General features: G+C 42.3%; 1 protein-coding gene across 2 annotated transcripts in view; it reads left to right on the forward strand.

Moving 5' to 3' along the window:
• The window catches only part of LOC124228798 (glycoprotein hormone alpha-2), a 29,362-nt gene that overhangs the window by 9,298 nt on the left and 7,098 nt on the right, over positions 1-12,966 (forward strand). Inside the window, exons 3-8 of one of the 2 annotated variants that reach the window (XM_046643677.1) lie at positions 4,285-4,330; positions 7,190-7,265; positions 7,446-7,571; positions 8,705-8,736; positions 9,068-9,159; positions 10,396-10,459. In XM_046643677.1, coding sequence (XP_046499633.1) covers positions 4,285-4,330; positions 7,190-7,265; positions 7,446-7,571; positions 8,705-8,736; positions 9,068-9,159; positions 10,396-10,459 — 436 coding nt within the window. Of the gene's footprint in view, positions 1-4,284; positions 4,331-7,189; positions 7,266-7,432; positions 7,572-8,704; positions 8,737-9,067; positions 9,160-10,395; positions 10,460-12,966 lie in introns of both variants that reach the window. The other variant, XM_046643678.1, reaches the window with a different exon arrangement.

Genomic DNA, 12,966 nt, shown 5'->3' on the forward strand with positions numbered 1-12,966 from the left:
AACTTAAAACTTTTCCCTTAAGATCAGGAAGGAGACAAGGATGCTCACTTTCACCACTTCTGTCCAACATAGTACTGGAGTTTTAGCCAGAGCAATTAATCAAGAAAAAGAAATAAAACGCATACAAATGGAGAGGAAGTGAAACTATCTCTATTTGCAGATGACATGATCTTATATGTAGAAAACCCTAAAGAATCTGCAAAAGAACTGTTAGGGCTGATCAATGAATTCAGCAAAGTTGCAGGATACAAAATCAACATGCAAAAATCAGTTGTATTTGTATACATTGGCAACAAACAATCTGAAAAGAAAAATTCGATTTACAGTAGCATCCAAAAGAAAAGAGTGCTTAGCGATAAATTTAACCAAGGAGGCGCAAGACTTGCACACTGAAACCTGCAAAAAATTGCTGAAAGAAATTGAAAGCCTGGTGGCATAGTCGTTAAGTTCAAGCACTCGGCTTCTGTGGCCCAGGGTTCATGGGTTCAGATGCCAGGCATGGACCTACACACCACTCATCAAGCCATGCTGTGGTGGCATCCTACATACAAAACAGGGATATTAGCACAGATGTTAGTGACAATATTCCTCAAGCCAAAAAAATTAAAAAGAGGGGTGTAGTGGTTGAGTTCGCTCCACTCTGCTCTGCTTTGGTGGCCTGGTGTTTGCGGGTTCAGATCCTGAGCGCAGACCTAGCAGCACTCATCAAGCCACTCTATGGCAGCATCCCACATAAAATAGAGGAAGATTGGCACAGATGTTAGCTCAGCAACAATCTTCCTAAGCAAAAAGGGGAAGATTGGCAATACATGTTAGCTCAGGGCCAGTCTTCCTCACAGAAAAAAAAAAAGAGGAAGATTGGTAATAGATGTCACCTCAGGGCCAATCTTTCTCCAAAAAAAAAAAAAAAAGAAAGAAAAGAAAAAGAAAGTAAAGAAGACCTAAATAAATAGACATCCTGTGTTCACGTTTTGAAAGACTTAGTATCCTTAAGATGGCAACAGTACTCAAAGCGATCTACAGATTTAATGCAATCCCTATCAAAATCCTGAAGGCATTTTTTACAAAAATGGACAAACTTATCCTAAAATTTATATGGAACTTCAGGGGACCCTGAATTGCCAAAACAATCTTGAAAAAGAACAAAGTTGGAGGACTCACTTCCCAATTTAAAAAGTTACTACAAAGCTACAAGTAATCAGAAAGTGTGGTGCTGGCATCAGGACAGACATATAGACCAATTGAATAGAATTGAGAGCCCAGAAATAAACCCTTACATCTATGGCCAATTTATTTTCAACTAGAATGCCAAGACCATTCAATGGGGAAAGAATAGTCTCTTTAACAAATGGTTCTGAGAAGACACCAAAAGCACAGTCAACAAAATAAATTAGATAAGTTGGACTTCATTAAATTTTTTAAATTGTGCATCAAAGGACACTATCAACAGAGTGAAAAGGAAACCCACAAATGGAAGAAAATATTTGCAAATCATATATCTGATAAGAGTTTAATATCCAGAATATATAAAGAACTACAATTCAACAACAAAAAGATAAACAACCCAATTAAAAAATAGACAAAGGACTTGAATAGACATTTCTCCAAAGAAGATAAACAAGTGGCCAGTAAGCACATGAAAAGAGGCTCAATATCATTAGTCACTAGGGAAATGCAAATCAAAACCACAATGAGATACCCCACTTCACAACCCTACTAGGATGGCTATAATAAAAGAAAATAACAGATGTTGACAAGGATGTGGAGAAATTGGACCCCTCATCCATTGCTGGTGGAAGTATAAAATGATACAGCTGCTATGGAAAACAGTTTGGCAGTTCCTCAAAAAGTTAAACATAGAATTAGCATATGACCCAGCAATTTCCTTCCTAAGTATATGTCCAAAAGAACTGAAAACAGGGCCTCAAACTTGCTTATACAACACTGTGCATGGCAGCATTATTCACAATAGCCAGAAGGTAGAAACAACCCAAGTGCCCATCAATAGGGGAATGGGTAGACAAAATGTGGTTATATGTGTGGTATAAACATATACACAATGTGATATTATTTAGCCATAAAAGGAAATTGCAAAAGGAATGAAGTTCTGTTACATGTACAACATGGATGAACCTTGAAAATATTATGCTAAGTGAAATAATCCAGTAAAAGGATAAATTTTGTATGATTCTACTTGTATGAACATTAGAACAGGAAAATTCATAGAGACAGAAAGCAGATTTGAGGTCACTAGGACCTGGGTTGGAGGAGGGAATGGGGAGTTATTGCTTAATGAGCACAGTGTTTGTGTCTCGGGAGATAAGCTTTGGAAATAGATGGTGGTGATGGTTGCACACTATGATTATGAATGTAATTAATATCGCTGAATTGCATCCTAAAAATGATTAAAATGACAAATTTTAGGTTATATATAATTTGCCACAATTTTAAAATATATTAATTTAAAAGTAATAATATATCCATTAAGCGTTAACACATTTTTATTAAAAATAACTACATTTTCCAAAACAAAAAAATTAATGAGAAGATTGGCATCGTTTTAAGTTTCTGCAAATCCCCTTAATGTTTGGCTTAATAGAAGACTGCTAGATTATCATATCTGCTTCTGCATTCGGTCTGTTGTGAGTTTCTTTTTGATTGAGTTATATGAAAAAAATCCAGCCTCACGTGGATTTGGAGTTGGGAGAGGCAGGAATATATCAATAGCCTTCTCAGGTCATTGTGGTCATATTCTTCTCAGGTCATATTCTTCTTTGACTCTCATCAAAACTTGACAAGTGGTAGTTGTTTTGTTTTTTGGTTTTTTTTGAACGTGGTAGTTTTTTAAAGGTTAGTTGCAATCTGACATCTGAAATTACATCAGCGAACTTTTTGAACTCTGCTACATTAAAAACCATTGGTCTAGCTTGTTCTTTGAATGACTCGTTTACCTAGGATGATTTTGTAACATGATAACATTTCATTGGTCATTTGGAAAATATTGGTCCACTGACTTACGCAGATTGTCCCGAATGTTGACACATTTCATTAAACAAGATCAAAAAGCCATATTTACTAATATCACTACCTACGAATCTTACCAGAAAAATGTTGAACTATTTGGAAGCTGTCAACCTCACAGTGGTGGTTAGAAGTTTCCAAAATTGAGGTTTTTGCTTGAAATTCCAAAATTTATCATTGACAATAAATACTGTCAGTTGTTTTCCTTGAAGTGATAAGCTCACTGTTCATTGTTGAGAAAATGTCACATTCCCAGGTCTGAATAACAATCAACTGATGGTTCAGGTAAAATACCATTCCGTGAAAAGAGCCGCTAGTTCAGTTTGCAGCTTAAACATTCATGCAAGTACTTTTTCTCAAGACAACCATCATATTTTCGTATGCAGAAGTGCTTTATGCATACTTCCCATTTTATCACATGATATATTAAAAAGACATATATTCAAGGGTTGAGATTTTATAAAATTATTAGTTTTCTACTGCTTCTTCTAGGATGGTAAAGGAAACTGGATTTTTTTCCTGTGCAGCTGTAGAGATTACTACAACTGCTAGCACAGGTTAGTGCAAATGGCTAGATTTGTGCTAAGGCACCAGGAATTTTGCCCACCATTGCTTTTGCCCTAATGGTTACAAATGTTAACACAATGAAAAAGACAAACATCTTGATATTATTATGAAAATAGTTTTGCCCTTGGAGTCCCCTTGCAAGGGTCTGGAGGACCCCTAGGGGTCCACAGACTACATTGGAGTACAACTGGTCTGACAAACTATTAACTTTCACAGTGGGAATTGCAGGTCTTGGGAGATCAACGGAGAAGATAGTTTGGTAGGGCCTTGTACTGACTCTCCGACCACACCGCCTGGGTGATCGCTTCTCCCACGAGCACTGGGTCAGCACGTGCAAGTGTTATTTACTCACATTCTTCTTTTTTATAAAGGTTTTATTTTTCCTTTTTCTCCCCAAAGCCCCCCAGTACCTAGTTGTATATGTTTTAGTTGTTGGTCCTTCTACTTGTGGTACGTGGGACGCCACCTCAGCGTGGCGTGATGAGCAGTGCCATGTCCGAGCCCAGGATTCGAACCGGCGAAACCCTGGGCCGCTGAAGCGGAGTGCTGAACTTAACCACTCTGCCACGGGGCCGGCCCCCTAGTCGCATTCTTTAGCTCAGTGGAAGTGTCATTTTTGCTCTACTGACAGTAGAGTCTGCTGTCTCCAGAGCTTTCCTTTTTGGCTTACTTATCTCTTGTCTGTTTACCTTCTAGAGGGGAAGAGATACAAGATAAGGAAGTCATCGTCCAGGAGCTGGAGGTAGGAAGCAGACATCGTCTGGGAAAGTTATTCTTTAAGCAGAGGATGTATCCATATTCAGGTTTTAATTATTTCCTACAAACTGAGTCACAACCTCCACTTGATTACTCGGCTTCTCCCTGCCGCATTTCCTCTGCAAAGAAACTACTGTTTTTCCAGGGAAATTAAAGCCTGTATCCTTTCTCAGTTCTCTTACTTGAAGTGTCAGCACCTTTGAGGCTGAGAGTTATTTTGTTTCCACCAGAGTTGCCAGCCATGAGCAGCTCTCTTTTGTGGCAGCTGGCATAGAGAAAGCTTCCGGAGGACTGCTGCCTTCCAAGGCTCTGGGAAACCCTGCCGCCTTCCAGGGCTCTGGGAAACCTCACCATCCCAACCACTGCCTGGTACTTGACGTTCAGGAAACTCAACTGTAAATACACAGACAAGGCTGCTGTGTCTGCATTCTAATTGGAAACATTTGCAGTTGCTTTAGTCCCGCTTCATTTTCAACCCTTTTCTACCCACCTCCTCTAGCTTTCGGTCCTCCGACAAGAAGACTGAGCAGGTGGACAGCTTTGTAAATTGGTGAAAGCATTGGGCAAGGAGTTAGAATTCTGGGGGCTAGCCCTGGATTCCAGTCCTGGCTGAGCCATTAATTTGCTATGTGACCCTAGGCAAATCATTTATCTCTCTGGGTCTTAATTGCCTCGTTTGTAAAATGAGAATTTTAAACTAGTTGATTCTCTTCTAACTTTACAACTCGGTGATTTATGACTATTGTGATTTATGAAGATATATGCTGCCATATTTCAAAGAATTCAAATACAATTAAAATACATAAACCCAAACTATGAAACCAAAAATTTGAGTCATAGCCTGAAAGGTACCTGTGGCTCTTTAGGTAAGTGTTAAAAGATACATTAGGATCTTGCAGGACCTTGGAGACATCAGAAATAACAATTATTTTAATATAGGACCATGACAATTTTCTGCTTATTTTAATTATGAGTAGAGCAGAATTTGTTTCACTTTGTATCAGTTAATTTGGGCAGAGAAAAGCTCAAGGCACCATAGTAAAGTGCAGAGAGCATAGACTTTAGAGGCAGTCAGACCTAGATTTGAATTCTGGTTCTGCCTTCACAGTGCGACTTTGGGCAACTTGCCTACCTTCTCTGAGTCTGTTTCCTCACCTGTCATTGAGGTTGATAAATAAGACCTGTTTTCAAGATTGTGGTAAGGATTAGAAATAGATGTGTTCAACACCTGGCGCACAGTAGCTCAATGAATGATAGCTAGAGAGCATTTGTATACATTTATAATCATATTAAAGTTTTCAAAGCACTTTTTATACCTTGTCTTTCTCCTACTCTCATTATTTTTGAGGCAGATGTTATCATCCTCTTTCATTCATCTAGAAAACACGTACTGATAGGCAGTATAGCTGAATGGTTACGAGGGTGAACTCTGGAACCCCACTGCCTGGGTTCATATCTTGGCTCCACTATTACTAGCTGTGTAATCTTGAATAAGTTTTTTTTACTTCTTTTTGTCTCAGTTTCCTCATCTGTAAAATGGGGATAATGGAAGTGTCTATCTCATAGGGTTTTTTGTTGTTAGTGCCATTGAGTGGATTCCGACTCCTAGTGACCCTGTGTACAGCCAGGTGAACCCTGCCCGGTCTTTTTGTGTCATCCTCTTACCTTCAGGTGCTGTATCAGACGATGCTCTGCTGCTGTTCCCTGGGTTTTCATGGCCGGTTTTCTCAGAAGTGGGTGGCCAGGTCTGTCTTCCTAGTCTGTCTTAGTCCAGAAACTCCTCTGAAACCTGTCCACTATGGGTGACCCTGCTGGAATTTGAAATACTGGCAGCATAGTTTTCAGCATCACAGCAACACGCAGCCATGACAATATGGCAGTCGACAGACTGGTAGTGTGGTTCTCTGACTGGGAAACAAACCTGGGTTGCGGTTGTGAGAGCGCTGAATCTTACCACTAGACCACCAGGGCTGGCTCATAGGGGTTTTATAAGTATTAAATTAATGTGTATAAAACCAGTAACACTAGCTATAGTGGTTACTCAATAAATATTAGCTATTAAAATTACGAGCTAGATACTGTGCTAGTACAGGGAATACAAAGATAAGTAAGACACAGTTGCTGCCTTCTGTGAGCCTAAATATTAGGAAAATAAGGCTTAGAGAGAGAAATGACAAAGCTAAGGCTGAAATTCAGGGTTTTTCCCCCCACAGAGATCTAGTAGTCTTTTTATGATCCCAAATTGTTTCATTACTGTATACTAATAGGCATAGGTTAATTAGAGACTAATCAAGATTTTAATAGTAGAATAAAAGATTTGACTTATGCAAAAGCAAAATAACTATTTGTCGATAAGTACCAGTAGTATTCATTATTCAATATATGTTATTGAGGACCTGTTATGCGTCCTCTCTGGTGGACACTATCGAAGGGATGCTAAAATAAATCAGGTATATATTCTACCTCAAGGAGATTTCTCAGTAAGGAGAATAAAACTGTGCATGGAATGTAGTAAAGACCCGAGGCTAACTGCTGTGAAGTTTGAGACTAACAGTTCATTACAACTTGGGGAATCAGGGAAAACCTTCTGGAGGAGACGGCTTTTGAACTGTACCTTACAGGATAGGTAGGATTTGGACATATGCTGATGGGTGGAAAGGGCATTTCAGGCAGAGGGAGCAGGCTGTGCGAGAGCATAGAAATGGAGAAACAGAAGTCATTTCAGGGAACAGCAAATCGTTCAGCTTTACTAGTATGTAGGGTATGTGAAAAGCAGTGACAAGTATAAATGGAAAGGTTGGCTGAGACTAGACAGTATTAAAGTCACTTCAAATATTTTTTCCAGGATTCTATTCGTGTGGTCTTAGGAAACTTGGACAATTTGCAGCCATTTGCTACAGAACACTTCGTTGTATTTCCTTGTATCCTTTCATTTCCAAATGGAAATGAGCTACAGCTCACATCGTAGATTCAAATGGAAGCAGCAAACCCATAGGCAGTTTGGAGGGTAGGTCAGGAAAAGAAGAAAGGGTCTTATGCCTAAAATAGTCCTTGGGGATTTGTACTGACTTCTTTCCTCACTCCTTAGCACCTTTTCCCAGATAAAAGCAGATGGGAGAGAGTGGCCCACCTGAAATTCAAACACGGGGAAATTGTCTTGGTCCCCTATCCATTTGTTTTCACTCTGTATGTGGAGATGAAATGGATTCATGAAGACTTGTCGCCTGGTAAGTAGAATGATGGAAGTTTGGATGTGGAGAAGAAAAAGGGGAAGATTGAATGTTCAAGAGTTAGCAATGCAAGCTGAGTATGGCAAGATGGTCCACCAGCCTGGGCCCCCACACTGAACAGTGCAGAGGTCAGGAGCAAGCGCCAAGCCAGACTGCCTGGTTCAAATCCTGGTGACTTTGCCACTTAATAGCTGTGTGACCTTAGATTAATTCCTGCTTAATCTTTCTGTGCCTCCTTTGTGAAATGGTGGAAAGTAATAATAGTACCTATCTCACTCAGTTGTTAAAAGGCTTAAATTTATAAGTATTGGTAGATGGAAAGCACAAAGTCTGACACTGAATAATCACACAATGAAAGAGACCTGTTATAGAAATACTTCCTTCCTCTTAGAGTATTCAATGACTTTCACCTTAGTCGTGTCTTAAGGGCATCCCTCAATCTCCCAATTTTTAATATCTGAGGACCATCACTATTTTTACTCATAGAGGGACAAGTAGACACCTGCCAGTTTAATTTTTAAAAGGGTGCAAAGGCCTTGCTTCAAAATATCTCCCCAATTCACTTGTCACACATGCCGGAAGTTCCACTTTTTTTCTTTTGTAGTAGGGTCCTCCCTCTTTTTTTCTTTTCTCTTTTTTTTTTGAGGAAGATTAGCCCTGAGTTAAGATCTGCTGCCAGTCCTCCTCTTTTTGCTGAAGAAGACTGGCCCTGAACTAACATCTGTGCCCATCTTCCTCTGTTTTATGTGGGATGCCTGCCACAGCATGGCTTGACAAGTGGTATGTAGGTCCACACCCAGGATGTGAACCAGCGAACCCTGGGCCGCTGAAGCAGAATGCATGAACTTAACCGCTGTGCCACCAAGCCAGCCCTGAGGGATCCTCCCCTTTTAAGTGGCATATCTTTAGACTACAGTGCAAATCAAACCCTTTTCAGATTGTAGATGACAATAGTTCTAAAATAGGGGAGGAAGAGAGTTTGAAGACACTGTATTTCTAGGAAAAGTGGTACCAGGCAGAAGGGAGAAGGGCATACACAGGTTGAGGCCCAGTTCTGAGAAGTAGATGGTAGCCAGAAAGCCAGGTGAAACAGCCTTGGTCCATAATGACATTCAAATTTCCTATTGTAGGGAAACCAGTAAACGACTGTCCTCTTGGGTTGGTAAGTTTGCCTTTTCTGTACAAAATGAAAATTGCCTTTATTGCCTCTTGTTGTCCAAAAAGTCCTTTTCTCATCTCTTCCTCTTACTTTGCCCCTTGGTTGCTGCCCAGGGCCAGTCAGAATTGTCTACTTGAGACCGTCGTTTTCCCCTTGGCTAGATTTCTGAGCCTATCTCTAACAGAATGGTCTAGCCTTACCTGCAAAGCTGGTGTTAAAAGTTACCTTTGGCAATTTACAGATGAGTTTAAGGGGAGTCGTGTTCACTGTGCCCTCATGAACTGTGAGCAACTCTGGAAGAGGGGGAGTCACAGGAATCTGGTTCTTTCTGCAGGTCCTTCCTGAGAGGAAAGCAGCAGGAGCCATGATGAGGAAACGAAAACGCGTGCAAGTGCCCAGCTCCCCCGGCAGGCCAGGACTGGACAGGTCAGTGGTGTTGGGAGAGAGCCTAAATCCTGCACCCCAGTTGGCTTTGCCAGCTCTTGCTGCTGGTTGATCTCGTCCTTGGGCAAGTCATTTTCTCTCTCGGGGCTTTATTGGTACCTGCCTCGTCCAGTGGGTGGACTAAGGGAAGGAAGCAAGTTGGTATTTGTCATGTAACCTGAACACAGTCCCCTCCTCAGCAAGGCAGGATTCTTCTGCTCATCAAGGTGAAGGCTGAGAGGCAATGTGATCAGATCTATACAATTGAATCCAACCCTTATTCAGTGAGTACTTACTGTGGTCGTACTACCAGAAAACACAGTCAGAAGGCACAAGACTCAAGTCCCAGAATATTATACAAGAATCTAGAGAAACCCTCAAGAGCTTGAGAACAAATAAAATATAATTCTATTTTACCTAGTGTGCAGTAAGCTTTTGGAACTCTACCTTAAGGGGTAGTCCAGGCTAAAATGTAAATGTCTGCGAGAGTGTATGTATCAATTATTGAGTGAGCTGCTGCAATATTAGGGGAGTATTGAGCACATCCCTAACATTTTGAAGTTGCTATTGTGGAGGCTACTTATTTTCTTCTTTTGATTCTCTGTCAGAGACAGAATGAGTCAGTAAGACAACTCAGTGATTCTCGTTAGCACCCAGAGAGGGCTGCTGGAATAATCCAGGGTGTGGTTTGCTCCCAGCCCAACGTGCTTTCAGCCCAGGTTCACAGACAGCAGCTGCTCTTTTCCTGGGACTGTGTGGGTCCTGAGACATCCAGGAGCGGCGAGGGTAGACCACGGGGGAGCTGACCCCTACACTTTCTGATTGCACGTGTCACGGAAGAGGGAGGAAACGCCTTTCCTAACCAGGTGGAATGTGAGGGTACTTGGAGCTGTGAAACTTGGCTTGGTTCCATTTGACTGAATTTTCCATGGAGACGAGGCCTCACATCTTTCCTTCCTCTGGGTCGTGATACGTAGTGAAGAATTTCAAAATCTGATACCTGCTGTAAGTCGTATTCTCCCTTTCTCAGCCCCTAGATTCCTAAATGTCTCAAATTGGGATTCTACCGTGAACTAAAGCAGCACCCAAAGAGAATTTGGCTACAGACTTATTCTGCATGCCAGGAGTGGTATAAAAATAGCCAACCTGCTGAAATATTCATTTGGGCCATGTTTGCTTGAATGTGGTGATGTTGCTGCTGCCAGTAACATTTCCTAGGATTTTTTCCTCCTACCACAGGGCCAAGATGGGGACTTCCAGCCAAGACTCCAGCAAAAAGAAGCCCCCTATGGAAACCAGAAGGGTAAGCACCAAAATAGAGGCTTCGAGGCTCTTGGCTGTTCCCGCTCTGTTGCAAGTCAGGATTCCTGTTACCAGCACATCTTGGTCCTAAGTACAGACTGAATTGACTGAACTCATTCTCAGGTTTCACTGTCTGCAGAACAGCATTCACCCATTCCACCTTTGCCACAACTGTCCCCAAAGTGCCTGTGTAATACACACATCAATGAATTCTCTTGTTAAAAGGTCTTCTCTTCTCAGCTTAAAAAGCTACTTCTTTTTTTTTTTTTGAGCTAACAGCTGCTGCCAATCCTCCTCTTTTTGCTGAGGAAGGCTGGCCCTGAGCTCACATCCGTGCCCATCTTCCTCTACTTTATATGTGGGACGCCTACCACAGCATGGCTTGCCAAGCAGTGCCGTGTCTGCACCTGGGATCCAAACGGACGAACCCCGAGCTGCCGAAGTGGAACGTGTGAACTTAACCGCTGTGCCAGTAGGGCAGCCCCAAAAAGCTACTTCTTGTACTCGGCAGTTGAGATAAGAAAATAGGTCTGTTGAATTGAAGTGGGAGTCAGTATAGAATTTTCTCTCATTTGTTCTCTCTCTCTCTTTTTTGTTTTTTGAGGAAGATTAGCCCTGAGCTAATTTCTGCCACCAATCCTCCTCTTTTTGCTGAGGAAGACTGGCCCTGAGCTCACATCCGTGCCCATCTTCCTCTACTTTATATGTGGGACGCCTGCCACAGCATGGCTTGCCAAGCGGTGCCATGTCTGCACCCGGGATCCGAACCAGCGAACCCCGGGCCGCCGAAGGCGAACGTGTGAACTTAACCACTGCGCCACTGGGCCGGCCCTAGAACTTTCTCTTTAGAAACCGTTTTGCCTTCATGTGCTCTGGGGTCTGAGTCTGGGAACATCTGGTTTTTACAGACGAGCTAGGCCTGTATCAGTACAGGACGCTGGTGAGAGAAAACTTCATTTAGAGCAGCGATGGGCTGGCCCCAATAGTGTTTGATTTCATCTGTGAAGTCTCTTCTCCATATAGATATTCATATATCTGCTACTCATCCATTTCGAGGCTTCTTTTCCACAGTAGTGTCTAAAATAGTGCCCTTTTTCCCCTCCCCTCTTGAAATAGCTGTTATTTGTGCCTTTTTCCTACTTCTCTTCTATTTCTCCAAAGTAGCCCTGACCTTAAGTATCCAGATGCTCACAACTCACCTCCATCACCTTCCCAGGACCCATAACATGAACAGGTATCAAGCCAACATTTACGTCTGCGTTCATTCAACGAACTTTCATTGAGTGTCTACCATGTGCCAAGTGCTGGCGATATCATGCTGTCCTCTGAAAACGCCAACAGTGTAAAGCTAGGCAGTGTAAAATTGCTGATGGATGTGCTGTGTGCAGAATAAAGGAAGCGCAGGGTACAAAGGAGAACCTCGCCCAGATCAGGTGGATGTGAGGGAGGGTTCCCAGGGTAGCTCAGAGAACTCAAGCCAGGAGGAAAGAGGGCAGTGCTTTTGGTGACTGCAAAGTGCCAGTGCTCCTGGAGCTTAGAGCACAGGGCTGGGAAGTGTTACTGGAGAGGTCAGCACAGGCTGGATCACGAAAGGCCTTAAGGCAACGTCCAAGATGACAGGAATTCCCTCAAACATTTTTAAGTAGACAAGTGAAGTGATTGTCATTTCTAAATGATTATTCTGTCTCCTGGTCACAGGCATTGTGTTAGGTGCTGGGGGCACCCAAACGTGTAAAGCCTGGTTTCTTTCCAGGAGCTTACTGTTTCTCTGGGAGGAGAGTGAATCCTCAGGGACTCACGCCTCTGCCTCTGTGGGCAAGGGCAGGGTCTAGGGCCCTGTTGTGCCGTTGCCAGCTGGCCCACAGAGTGATTTTAGGCAGTTGGTTGCCCTCTTCTATACTCCCATCCTTCAGAGAGGCAAGAAGAAGAAATGAGAAAGTACAAGAGGAGTGCGTGGAGCTCTGGAGAACAAAGACGCTTTATACAACCGAGATAATTACTATTAAAGGAACATTTCCCTCACTCTCTACCCTTCGTACCTTCCTATTCTTAGTCTGACACATCATCTCCCTTAAGAACAGTACCCACAGTTTCTTACTCAACATAATTACCTTTCCAACCTGATACTGGGTTTAGAAAACACTCTGAGCAAAAAAAACCTAAAAAGAACATGTTTATTGATTTTGACTCAAAGCCCAAAGACGGTCTCCATTGTAGACCCTGTTCCCGGAGAGAGGATTTCTCCTAAATTGAAATGATCACAGTGACTCTCAGTATAGCTCACTTGAGCTGGAAGAATTGAATTTGCTCCTATGGGCCAATGCTTAATATTTCCTCTCCCCTTTGGGGAAGGTTAGGGTGCAGGATCACAGTAAGTGTGGATTGTGCACGTCTGAACACATTGGGAGCCCGTGTGGGGAAAGCTCAGAAGAGTACAGCACATATCTGAATAAGGTCTCTGTTTCATAAGAGGTGTTTGGAGAGAATGAGAAGGAAGGGCAGACCCAT

This window comes from Equus quagga, chromosome 17 (assembly GCF_021613505.1).
Source record: "Equus quagga isolate Etosha38 chromosome 17, UCLA_HA_Equagga_1.0, whole genome shotgun sequence".
Classification (NCBI taxonomy): Eukaryota; Metazoa; Chordata; class Mammalia; order Perissodactyla; family Equidae; genus Equus; species Equus quagga.